Genomic DNA, 13479 nt, shown 5'->3' on the forward strand with positions numbered 1-13479 from the left:
AGCAGGTATTTTAGCCAGGTAGCCTAGGACAGCAAAAACTAAAAGCGTGTACTGTATGACAGAGTCATGGACTGTTAAGGCAACATGAAAGGAGGATGGCATTGGCGCTTCTCTACAAGTAGGGTGAGTCAACATGTTTTTTCTACTTGCACGCACGCATACACACTGTGGTTCTAAATCAATAGTTCTGAAAATTTCGGAAACATTACCTTGATAGACCATGCTGTAGGTCGTGTAACTGTTTGTTACATGCAATATGCTTTGTGGACTCCACCGGACAGATGTTGCTCTCCGGCTTTGTGACGAAACAAAGGTGTGGTTGAATTTATTCTGCCAGTGTGTCTTCTTATTGTCTCGGACTTAGGCTTATATGTCACGGTGTCAAGGCATATGAACTAACAGGTTATAGAGCAAACAACACAATTATCACAACACATAGTGATTTTATACATGCACCGCTACTGTTGCCCTTGATGTAGCGAGAGGACTGGTCAATGATCTGATTCGGGTGGAAATGGCTTGTGTAAACGGTCAGGAAAGAAAGAGCCAATGATTTACCCTATTCTCAACCAGTTGGAAAGTTATCAAGGAGGGCGGTCACGTGTGTTAGCAAAGCAGAGGTCCCGAGTTTGCAGCCAGGTACGAGCCGAATTGAGTTGAAGTGGTACTCGCTAAGCAATCAGCGTGACGTCCATAACACACGCACACCCAGCTACACATACACGCTCACACACTCGCTTCCTCTCCTCCCACCTGCCACGGTCCCAGACAGTTCTGTAGCCACTCGGATCCTGTGTGTGTGTGTGTGTGTGTGTGTGTGTGTGTGTGTTGGTTGCCATCTCTTTAATCATTTATCTAACATCTAGCACTTCAGACTCCAAACATGTGTGTATATACACTGAGTATACCAACCATTAGGAACAGCTTCCTAATATTGAGCCCCCCCCCCCCATGTCCTCAGCCAATCAGCATTCAGGGCTCGAACAACCCAGTTTATAATACTGTATATACAGCCTTGTGGTCCAATGGGAAGGATAGAGGCTCAGTGGTCACATACAAGGTCCGACCCAGGTTTAACAAATTGATTTGAAGTTACATCTGTTGACCTTCAGTTTGATTATTTGTGTTTATATACAATATAATGCATTATATCATGTATTTCATAACATTGCTGTGGTGGTTATATTGAGCCAAAAACAAAAACATGGAATCAGAGTATTATTCAGAATTTAGTAACAATACAGCTTTAAGACTAAGGTGGGGTTTTTCACACACACACACACTCACACACACACACACACACACACACACGCACACACGTTTCCTGCCACCGATGCCTTGTCGGTGAATGGGTGTCCATTACGAATGAGACAGAGGCTAATTGGGCTGAAAGCCCCATAAGTGTTCCAGGGAACATCTCAGAACATGTGTGTGTATGTGTGTCAGCGGCAGCCTGCCCATTAGGGCGTTAGGGCAGCGCCCCACTTGTGATTTTTTTATATATATTATATAATTCATAGATATATGTTTTAAATGCTCATAAAAGTGTGGGAAGTGTGTACATTTTCCTGTTTCAAAAACATATTGTTCAAAACAAGCTGTTCAGTTAATTACTATTCTGCCTCTCAGTGACTCTGCTAGCAGCAGCATCAGCGCTGCACATAGGCCGTTCGAATAGTAGTTGGATTATTTTGCCAGCTATTTGCTATGAGGGGGAACTGCTCCAATGAAATTGCAGGATTCCATAGCATATCAATTATAACAGCACAAAGTAAATGGACCGTCCTGGGATGCTCAAATGTGGACTCAGTCAGAACTTCTGGGTCTGCTCTAGACTCCATCCCAATGAGTCTCTTGCGCCAGACGGCTTACAGTACTTCTGCACGTAAGACTAGATCTGCTCTATCAGGTACAGATTGCACTTAAGCAAAAACCAAATTGTGATAACCGCCAAGGGAGCCTGGGACCTGATGAACCGGAACAAGATTCGAAGGTCAGAGGGATACACTAGCTAGAACCTTCTCATCGCTGATCTGATACGACAAAGAAGCATGGCTGTGGCTGACCAATTGTTTTATTTTCCCCCGGTGTTCATCATGTTCTACTGTAGGTGACAGGACGACATGTTGTATAGTCCCATGTAGCTCAGTTGGTAGAGCATGGCGCTTGCAACGCCAGGGTTGTGGGTTCGATTCCCACGGGGGGCCAGTATGAAAATGTATGCACTCACTAACTTTAAGTCGCTTTGGATAAGAGCGTCTGCTAAATGACGTAATGTTGTGTTGACTCAAACAGCATAAAACCTGGTGTATCACAAAGCATGATAAAATTAGATAGCCAGCTACAGTTATTTTGAGAAATAGTTTGGTCGATTTTCTTGTCAAATTAACCCTTTGATAAGCAGCTAGCTCCCACGCCAATTTCAAGTCTATCTAAACTAATATCTGACTAACTCGAAAATACAGTTATTTCAGAATGAACGTTAACTGGTTAGCGCATCATACTTTGTGACATTATGTTAGCTATCCCTAGTTAGATCCAATATTTTCACTTATTGCATTTGCATGCTTGTTGCGTTCACCCTGGTGCACTTGTTTGTTTGTGAGCTGGCTGCTTGTCCTAATCTGTTCAAAACAGTGGCAGCATGTGCAGCAGTGGTCATTCAGTTTTTGACATGCAAAAGTGAAATAAACTCAGCAAAAAAAGAAACGTCCTCTCACTGTAAACTGCGTTTATTTTCAGCAAACTTAACATGGGTAAATATTTGTATGAACATAAAAACATTCAACAACTGAGACATAAACTGAACAAGTTCCACAGACATGTGACTAACAGAAATTAAATAGTGTGTCCCTGAACAAAGGGGGGGTCAAAATCAAAAGTAACAGTCAGTATCTGGTGTGGCCTCCAGCTGCATTAAGTACTGCAGTGCATCTCCTCCTCATGGACAGATTTGCCAGTTCTTGCTGTGAGATGTTACCCCACTCTTCCACCAAGGCACCTGCAAGTTCTCGGACATTTCTGGGGGGAATGGCCCTAGTCCTAACCCTCCGATCCAACAGGTCCCAGACGTGCTCAATAGGATTGAGATTCGGGCTCTTCGCTGGCCATGGCAGAACACTGACATTCCTGTCTTGCAGAAAATCACGCACAGAACGAGCAGTATGGCTGGTGGCATTGTCATGCTGGAGGGTCATGTCAGGATGAGCCTGCAGGAAGGGTACCACATGAGGGAGGAGGATGTCTTCCCTGTAACGCACAGCATTGAGATTGCCTGCAATGACAACAAGCTCAGTCCGATGATGCTGTGACACACTGCCCCATGACGGACCTTCCACCTCCAAATCGATCCCGCTCCAGAGTACAGGCCACGTTGTAACGCTCATTCCTTCGACGATAAACGCGAATCCGACCATCACCCCTGGTGACACAAAACCGCGACTCGTCAGTGAAGAGCACTTTTTGCCAGTCCTGTCTGGTCCAGTGACGGTGGGTTTGTGCCCATAGGCGACGTTGTTGCCGGTGATGTCTGGTGAGGACCTGCCTTACAACAGGTCTACAAGCCCTCAGTCCAGCCTATCTCAGCCTATTGCGGACAGTTTGAGCACTGATGGAGGGATTGTACGTTCCTGGTGTAACTCGGGCAGTTGTTGTTGCCATCCTGTACCTGTCCCGCAGGTGTGATGTTCGGATGTACCGATCCTGTGCAGGTGTTGTTACACGTGGTCTGGCACTGCGAGGACAATCAGCTGACCATCCTGTTATTTGCTGAGTTTAGGTGTATTTATGCTGTTGTTCAAATGCACAGATCGCTTTATATATATTCTCAGAGAAACTACCGGTAGTTTGAAAACTTGGCATCATATTTCTGTCATGCTGCTTCGTTGACAAATCCAACCAACATTGCCCCCCCAACCACCTGGATACCCCTCTGAGTCTTCATTCATAATCCAACCACCCGGCTACCTTTCTGAGTCTTCATTCATAATCCAACCACCTGGATATCTCTCTGAGTCTTCATTCATTATCCAACCACCTGGATACTTCTCTGAGTCTTAATTCATTATCCAACCACCTGGATACTTCTCTGAGTCTTCATTCATCATCCAACCACCTGGATACTTCTCTGAGCCTTCATTCATTATCCAACCACCTGGATACTTCTCTGAGCCTTCATTCATTATCCAACCACCTGGATACTTCTCTGAGCCTTCATTCATTATCCAACCACCTGGATACTTCTCTGAGTCTTCATTCATCATCCAACCACCTGGATACTTCTCTGAGCCTTCATTCATTATCCAACCACCTGGATACTTCTCTGAGTCTCCATTCATTATCCAACCACCTGGATACTTCTCTGAGTCTTCATTCATTATCCAACCACCTGGATACTTCTCTGAGCCTTCATTCATAATCCAACCACCTGGATACTTCTCTGAGTCGCCTCCCCATTACTCTCCTCCTCTCTTCATCCTCCCCTCTTTCTCTCTTTCTCTCTTTCTCTCCTCTCTCAGTTCCCTCCTCCTCTTCCTCTATGACGTCTATTTCTCTCCATTCTCACCATTACTTGGTGAAGTCTGGAGGATTGATCTCTTTTTCTTTAGTCATCTTCGGAAAGACATGAAAGGTGCGCCGTGGACGACAAGAATAGAAAACCCTGCTATTTTTAAACACGCTAAAGAATGCCTACTAACTGAAACACCAGTGCTGCCTCAAACACAAACACACACACACCTCCCTCCCTCTTTCACTCTCCTTTCCTCACAGACCTTTGAAATATGATGATTGCTCCTATCTGTATTCAGATTCTTAAATAGAATTGTATCAGTAATGTATCGATAAGGTGACGGAAATAGACGGAAATACACTCATCCGGAGGAGGCTATAAAAGGCTCTCTGATATCACAATACTATGAAGACACACACACAGTGCCTGGCATCAGTGACACCTGACTAACGGTTACACCTGACTAATGTTGGCCTCATGAAGGACAATGATCATCCTTAATTATACATGGGCTGTCTGAGAAGACACAGAGAGAGAGAGAGAGAGAGAGAGAGAGAGAGAGAGAGAGAGAGAGAGAGAGAGAGAGAGAGAGAGAGAGAGAGAGAGAGAGAGAGAGAGAGAGAGAGAGAGAGAGAGAGAATCAAAATGCTGGCAATTTCCATTTTGAAGGGCTCCCGCAATTCCATGTATCTTTGACTAAACATTCACTTTTCATAAAAACTGCTTAGTTTTTGGTGCATGCCAAAAAAATCCCCAGCCATAACAGTGGAACAAAAAACTACTTTCATACGCATGATGACTGTGGACTTTTGGACATCTCTTCAAAGGGCTAGGATGGAACTGCCACTTGACAGTAGACAGAGGGTGAAAGAGGAGAAGGTGAAGGAGAGGTGGATTGTGGGGGAGGGAGGGTGGAGGTCAGAGGATATTGATTGTTTGGGCTTGTCTCCCTTACATTTAGACTGAACACGAGAGCAGTGAGCTACAGTAGACACATTTACCCCCAGGCTGAACATCACACACTCAACACAGCCAATCTAACCCACACCAGCACTGGAATACACACTCAACACAGCCAATCTAACCCACACCAGCACTGGAATACACACTCAACACAGCCAATCTAACCTACACCAGCACTGGAATACACACTCAACACAGCCAATCTAACCTACACCAGCACTGGAAAACACACTCAACACAGCCAATCTAACCCACACCAGCACTGGAAAACACACTCAACACAGCCAATCTAACCTACACCAGCACTGGAAAACACACTCAACACAGCCAATCTAACCTACACCAGCACTGGAATACACACTCAACACAGCCAATCTAACCTACACCAGCACTGGAAAACACACTTAACACAGCCAATCTAACCTACACCAGCACTGGAAAACACACTCAACACAGCCAATCTAACCCACACCAGCACTGGAAAACACACTCAACACAGCCAATCTAACCTACACCAGCACTGGAAAACACACTTAACACAGCCAATCTAACCTACACCAGCACTGGAATACACACTCAACACAGCCAATCTAACCCACACCAGCACTGGAAAACACACTCAGCATAAACAATTTCTCAATTTAGCGTCTTGTGAGAGCTGTCAGTCAAGGGTGGGACTACACAGCAACCAATAAGAATTATGCTTAAACTGTATTAGTAAGCTATTGGCTCAAATTAAGCAATGCATTACATTTCTCTCTCTCACATTGTAACTTCCAACAATAAGTACTGTTGTGAATGCAGCTCTAGTACGGTTTTGAACGTCACTCCAAATGTGACATCTGTCCGAGGCACACAACTCCACAGCAATGCTCCAGAACCCAACCACCACTCACACCATGACATTTCAGTCTGTGTCTTATGTATGTGGCTTCTGATGACCTACATATGAAGAAAGAACAGAGAAGAAGCCTTCTAACATTAAAAAGAATGTTGTTCGAAGCAGAACGAACTCGGCGGAAGTTCATGAAATATGCAGAAGAATTCACCCTGGAACAGAAACCCATTAAGACACAACGACTGAAAAATGCATTCAGCTACAACACAGACATTTCCTCCTGACCGTGCACTCACTGACACGGGCACGCACGCACACACACGCACACACACGTACACACACACACGCACGCACACACACACACACACACACACCCTCTCTCTCTCTCTCTCTCTCTCTCTCTCTCACACACACACACACACACTTTCTCTCTCACAATATTTCTCTCTTTCACACACACACAGACACTCTCACAGCACTTAAGAGTGGTTGTAAATCATTGATTGGGTAGATGTACATGAACACAGAGACTCTTTAGTTTGACATGGTCAGCGTTATGGTTGTGAGTCTGGTCAAACATCAACAGTTTAATGCCAGATAACTATAAACCTGGCCCCTCCTTTTAACCCCACCCCCTATGGGAAACAGTATTCACTGTCTTTGACGCTTTTTAATGGATAAATTCACAGCGTTGATTATGCAATCAATATGAGAAATTCACTACTTGGTGGTGGTTGTTATTATTGTCACGCAACAATAGTAATAATAATAGGTCTACGCCGATATATATTTTGTATGTAGATATGTCACCAATTTTCTGATCAATTTTAGTGTAAAGAGTGTCATGTTAGTGTACGTTAGTGTGTTGCTACAGTAGGTATAAGCGAAATAAGACTAGACTACTAATGTTGGAGGGGGGAGATTAATCCCTGTGAGGAAAAATAACGGCTAACCAGTGTTTTGTCACCTATACTAAAAATATGCGACTTGAAACCACAAACAAACAGATGTTCTAATGTAGCCAGTGAATTAATAAGAATAGCCTATGATCCTACCCCGAGAATGGGCTCATGGCAGTCAGCATCCGACGCAATTATGTCACCGGTCGTAACAATCACAATAAAGATCATTGCATGCGGGCTGCGCGAGCATGGTCGCCCTTTACCTGGATGCTGCACGAGATCTCCGAGTCATCCAGTAACCGAATCGTGACCTGAATTTCTTGATCCAGAGAGCGGATGCTTGGACTACGAAACCGAAGCATTTTCATTCTTCTGCCCTTATTTCCCTGCTCCACATATCAAACAAACGCTTTTGCTGGCAGTGACGCGTTCAGCGTAGGACTGGATGCAAGAGACTGGCGAGGTGGGAGAGGCTGCATCTGTCGCCTGCAAGAACGTTCTGCCTTCTCTCTCTCTCTCTCTCTCTCTCTCTCTCTCTCTCTCTCTCTCTCTGTCTCTGATGACTGTCTCAGCAACAAGATGCACGCTCCCCTGTCAATGCGCCCTTTCGCGATATGCCACTTTTGGCTACAGTTTTGTCCAATAAATGATCAAACAAGTGCACCACGAGATCACTCACAGGAGGTGTAACAGGCCTAATATATTTATGATAATAATTTCTAAAGATTAGGCCTATAGTTGGCGCATAACAATTGGCATGGTGTTAGAATCATTCCCGGCTGCGATGAACATGCCTGATGCCTCAGATGACCCATGGCATGGTCACCACACCACTGCTTACAATATATAGGCTATAGGTCTCTGGGATGAGCCAATAACCACATGCTTCAACAATGGTTATATCAAACAGAATACTCTCATGTAGCTAAGCTTGGACCATCCATCGTCCATCCATACGGACTTGATCCTGTCCCAAGACATTACGACTAATGAATATTGTTTCATGTCCATCTATATTGGACATGGATTTCAAACGATTTAATCTCTTTATTCATTCACATTAAAATTGACAACTCATTTAATTTACTTGTGCCATATGATGCGCCGCGTCCAAATTGGTTTTGAAACGTGTACTGTCGCTTTAAACTGAAAGGGGCAGGCGGCAGGCAAGACATGTATTGCGTCATTACGCTCAATACCAAAACAACCTGCAGAGCTGTTTTCTTGTGCAGGATCTACATCGGAGCGTCTGGGCTTCGCCTGGGTATCAGGCCATACTGACACCCAGCGAAATGATATATGTTATAATGGGAGTGTCTGGCTGCGGAAAGTAGGTGTCCCTATTTTAGTTTACCGTTTGGAGAGCACACATTAGACTACTAGTGATCGCATTCACATCCGCTCAACAGTGAGTCGCAGTCTGGAATATCCTAGACTGGCCTATGTATGGATGTACCACTTCCCTGCGGAACCGCGAATCATAGCAGTGAAATCAGTCTGTTTGTGTATTGTGTATTATCGGTTTATGAGAATCGTAATATTGCCCTGGCTAGCCTTACTGTAGCTACTGTCTGAACCTTAATGTTTTGTCTCTCCCACACAGGACAACACTAGGGGCCTTCCTGTCACACAAGGTAGACATTGAACGGTGCTCTCAAACTTTGACCTGAGATTCAACACACTACGCTCACCTGTGTCTCTCCTGACCAGGGTTCAAATACTATTTAGGCAACTGTATTTCAATTGCTATTAAATACATTTCGAAATAATAATTTAAACAAAGATTGTTTGAAAATACAAGTAGTTGAATATTGGAATGTATTTGGAAGTATTTGCATGTATTTACCACAACTTATATTTGAAGTAGATGTTTTGGGCTGTGTATTTGAAAATACAAATATACACACTTTTTTTCTCCAAATATCTAAATACTTTAGTTATTGAAAACATAGGCCTACTTCGTATTGTATGCAAACATTTGCCTTTTTGCCCAATTTTTAGGGTAGGGTATTTAGGGGTAGTTGAAATATATTTGTAAAAAAGTATTTGAGTATTTGGTTTGTGAGTATTTTAATGTTTGTATTTTTGTGTATTTGGTTTTACAATAAGTAAAAAAGTATTTGAGTATTTGGTTTCACAAATAGGCATTCAGATACTTAAAATATAAGTAGGTGTAGTTGATTTGGCCAGTGTATTTGAAAATACTAGCTAAAATGCACAGAAAATAAGTATTTGAAATACAAATACTTAAATAATCATGTATTTGAACCAAGGTCTGGTTTGGCACTCACTCACCTGTGTCTCTGTTCTCAGCTCGGGTGGCCGCTGCACGAGGGAGATGACTTTCACCCGCGGGAAAACGTTGAGAAAATGGCTCGCGGGGAGCCTCTGACAGACCAGGTGGCCAAAGCACTCACGTCACTTCTCTTAGGCTATCATCATGCCTCTGATTATTCAACGCAGTGTTTGAATGTCTCAACCTTCTCTTAGTGTCAAAGGGAGCGCTTTAATCAAGTTCCATCATTTAAGATGTACAAAGTAAATATGATGTGTATGAGTGAGTTCACTGAGGCTTACCTCTCTTTTGTAGCCAAGTTGGCGGATACTCAGAACCAATGCCCCTGTAGAGAGAGAGGGACAGAGACAGTCAGTGACGGGGAAATGGGAGACCACTAGAGATGGAGCTGGCTTGTTATGTTGGCTGGAAATCACAACACAGGACTCTGATTCTGTTTCAGTATTTTGATCTGAATCCGATCCTGTGACTGATCTGTGTCTGATTATTCTAATTCATCAGGACAGACTGCCTTGGCTGCTGAAATTGCATGATGTCATTCAAAGGTAATTATAGGCTACGTACACATCATTATACATGTATAACCACCTATTATACATGCAAATACACACAGAGGAACAGTTAATCACAATCTCTTTTTTTATGGAACAGACTCAAATATATCGCAAAGGCTGATATGATGGAGCTGGATGGAAAGAATGTAGAGCACGGAGAGGGAGAGAGAGAGAGGGGGAGATAGGGAGAGAGGGAGAAAGAGAGAGAGAGAGGGAGAGAGAGAGAAAGAGAGGGGGAGGGAGGGAGAGGAAGAGAGAAAGGGAGAGAGAAAGAGAGGGAGAGAGGGAGGGAGGGAGGGAGAAAGAGAGAGAGAGGGAGAGAGAGAGGGAGAAAGAGAGAGGGAGGGAGAGAGAGAGAGAGAGAGAGAGAGAGAGAGAGAGAGAGAGGAAGAGAGAAAGGGAGAAAGAGAGAGAGGGAGAGAGAGAGAGAGAGAGAGAGAGAGAGAGAGAGAGAGAGAGAGAGAGAGAGAGAGAGAGAGAGAGAGGAGAGAGAGAGAGAGAGAGAGAGAGAGAGAGCGAGAGAGAGAGAGAGAAAAAAAAGTGACAGCTCTCACTTAAAATCTGTGTGACGACTTCAAAGAGATCTGCTCCCCTTCTGGACTCGGATTCTCCTAGTAATCTGCCTTCTCCCTTTCCCAGTTAGTCACACACTCCTTCCTGATCCCGCTAGTTGTTTTCAACATGAATGTTGTCCATTTTAACCCATCTGATGAAAACTCTTCCCAGTCACATGGAATCACTGGGTTTTAAACATGTTTTAAGTGTTCTTAAATGTTTGTATAACATTGTTGTCAGATGTACAGTGTGTATCATGTTACAGCGTTTTGCACAGCAAATTCCACCCTTACAAAAGAATATTGCAGTTTTGAAACTGCTGTAAAAGTGCAGTAACTGCAGTCGACATTGGTATTTTGGACGCAGTTATTGCAGAATAACTGCAGTGTAAAAAAAACATAATTTTTGACCCAGTATTTGCAACATACTTCAGTTCTACTGCACACTGACTGCATATTTATTTTAGTAAAAGGCACTTTAATGTCTGTCGTCATCTCATAATGTTGGAAGTTGTCTGCTGTGGCGCTGTCTTCAATAGGGAGAGGTCTTCAGGGGGCGATGCCATCGTGGTGTGTTCAGCTCTGAGGCGACTCTACAGGCAGGTTCTGCTGTTTGGCTCCGAGGCCCTGACCTCCAGCTCGGACCCAGCAGGCCTGCACATGTGCTGCCTGCCCGGCGTCTGGTTCCTCTTCCTGTATGGGACATATGATCTGATCCATGCGAGGATGGTGGCCCGGAGGGGACATTTTATGCAGCCTGGTCTCCTGCGCTCTCAGTTTGATGTTCTGGAGCCACCGACGGAGGAGGAGAACGCGTTGCTGCTTGACATTCGGAGGAGCACTGATGACATCTGCAGGGAGATCCAGGAGCATCTCCGCCAACTTTCATAATCAGAGATTATGTCTGGACTATGAAATCAATGATAACACACTGGACTGCACAGTGTGTGCTACAAAACAATTACATATCAGACTTTTTTATTATTTAATTTTGCAAAGCACAATAAATCTGTTTCTAATTATATGACACGTTAGATGCAGAATCTCTGTTGAATGTGTTTTTTTAATCCAATAATAGTCTTGGGTCTAGGAAGCCTAGTTGAGTTGAGGGAAATGTCTGAAAACATTGCATTATTATTACAATACAGTATGACTTACTTGACTTAAGCCTATAGCTCCTTAAAGGAGAATAGGCCGTTGACGAATGTCTTCCATCTCACTTGGTTTGGGGCAAGTTTTTCCAGGTCACACCAGTTGAGGATGCTCTCAGTAATTTCTGCCTGGACGTCTTTTCCATTTTTAAATGGTGACACAGACCTACATACTATTTTGTAACAATGCCTGTCTGCCAAATGTCATGGATGGTGGGTTAGCCCCATTAGAAACCTAAATTACAAACCTAGAGCCCATAGCATCAAAGAGGGGCGAGGGGCCTCATGGGAAGACCCCACAGCATCATAGAGCTGAAAGAGGGGCGAGGGGCCTCATGGGAAGACCCCACAGCATCATAGAGCTGTTTCAGGGGAATGATTCACCTCCCACCCCCAACAAGGGTATTTCAGGAGCCTCTAATCCTTGTAAACTCCCCACCATCACTCTCATATCACACATACACGCACACACACACACAGTCTTGTACAGCTAACCTTGTGGGGACACACAATTCAGTCCCATTCAAAATCCTATTTTCCCTAACATTAACCACAACCAATAACCCTAATTCTAACCCTAACACTAATTCTAACCTGAACCTGAAACCTCCTAGAAATAGCATTTTACCTTCTGGGGACCAACAAAATGTCCCCAGTTGGTCAAATTTTTGTTAGTTTACTATTCTTGTGGGGACTTGTGGTCCCCACAAGTATAGTTAAACACGTCCACACACACTCCAGCATTTCTACATTTACATTTAGTATCTATACTTTTTCGGTATACAAACCTCAAAACATCATAAGACCATGCGAGAATCTCAATTGCATTTCCTTGATTCCTCGCATCCTCTCTCCTTGCCTCCTTCTGAAAAACAATTGGATGAGAATTTCTCACCATGTATGATCAATTCCAAATGAAAAGTTGTAATGTACATTACTGCAACTCAAGATCAGAGATATAGTGCCATCAAGTGGACATTTAGATGTGCTACAAGGCAGTGGTGTAGAACAGGGTTTCCCAAAGTCGGTCCTGGGGCCCCTCCTAGGTGCACGTTTTGGTTTTTGCCCTAGCACTACACAGCGGATTCAAATAATCAAAGCTTGATGATGAGTCGGTTATTTGAATCAGCTGTGTAGTGCCAAGGCATAAAACAAAACGTGCACCCAGGGGCGGCCCCAGGACCAACTTTGGGGAACCCTGGTGGAGAAGACTGAGTACTACATGCATCACTGGGGTGTATTCACGAGGAACCAAAAAATAAGCAAATCGCTGATGATTCATGTTTTCTTTTAAATCCACAACTTGAATCCCTCCACAGCCTCATACAGTGAGGGAAAAAAGTATTTGATCCCCTGCTGATTTTGTACGTTTGCCCACTGACAAAGAAATGATCAGTCTATCATTTGAATGGTAGGTTTATTTGAACAGTGAGAGACAGAATAACAACAACAAAATCTAGAAAAACGCATGTCAAAAATGTTATAAATTGATTTGCATTTTAATGAGGGAAATAAGTATTTGACCCCCTCTCAATCAAAAAGATTTCTGGCTCCCAGGTGTCTTTTATACAGGTAACGAGCTGAGATTAGGAGCACACTCTTAAAGGGAGTGCTCCTAATCTCAGCTTGTTACCTGTATAAAAGACACCTGTCCACAGAAGCAATCAATCAATCAGATTCCAAACTCTCCACCATGGCCAAGACCAAAGAG

General features: G+C 43.8%; 2 protein-coding genes across 2 annotated transcripts in view; one reads left to right on the plus strand and one right to left on the minus strand.

The window, feature by feature from the left end:
- The window catches only part of frmd3 (FERM domain containing 3), a gene marked incomplete at both ends in the record, with an annotated part of 66094 nt that extends 58513 nt beyond the window's left edge, over positions 1 to 7581 (minus strand). The window contains one exon of the mRNA XM_084176453.1: positions 7477 to 7581. Within this exon, the coding sequence (XP_084032579.1) occupies positions 7477 to 7581 (105 nt within the window). The remainder of the gene's footprint in view (positions 1 to 7476) is intronic.
- Positions 7582 to 8427: 846 nt separating this feature from the next.
- LOC311141245 (putative gluconokinase) lies at positions 8428 to 11641 on the plus strand. The gene is made up of 5 exons (XM_084176506.1): positions 8428 to 8543; positions 8817 to 8847; positions 9527 to 9613; positions 10011 to 10054; positions 11157 to 11641. Exons 1-5 carry the CDS (start codon positions 8506 to 8508, stop codon positions 11506 to 11508), a joined length of 552 nt encoding a protein of 183 aa, XP_084032632.1. The 5' UTR covers positions 8428 to 8505; the 3' UTR covers positions 11509 to 11641.
- The last annotated feature ends 1838 nt before the right edge of the window (positions 11642 to 13479 follow it).

This window comes from Coregonus lavaretus (assembly GCF_964263955.1).
Source record: "Coregonus lavaretus genome assembly, chromosome: 14".
Taxonomy (NCBI): domain Eukaryota; kingdom Metazoa; phylum Chordata; class Actinopteri; order Salmoniformes; family Salmonidae; genus Coregonus; species Coregonus lavaretus.

What these genes read in the sequence shown, in the direction of transcription:
- LOC311141245 (XM_084176506.1), top strand. Translation starts at nt 8,506, where the DNA reads ATGATATATGTTATAATGGGAGTGTCTGGCTGCGGAAA. An exon ending in GGAGTGTCTGGCTGCGGAAA is followed by an intron (nt 8,544 to 8,816) that starts GTAGGTGTCCCT and finishes TCTCCCACACAG; the next exon opens with GACAACACTAGGGGCCTTCC. An exon ending in TTGCATGATGTCATTCAAAG is followed by an intron (nt 10,055 to 11,156) that starts GTAATTATAGGC and finishes TGTCTTCAATAG; the next exon opens with GGAGAGGTCTTCAGGGGGCG.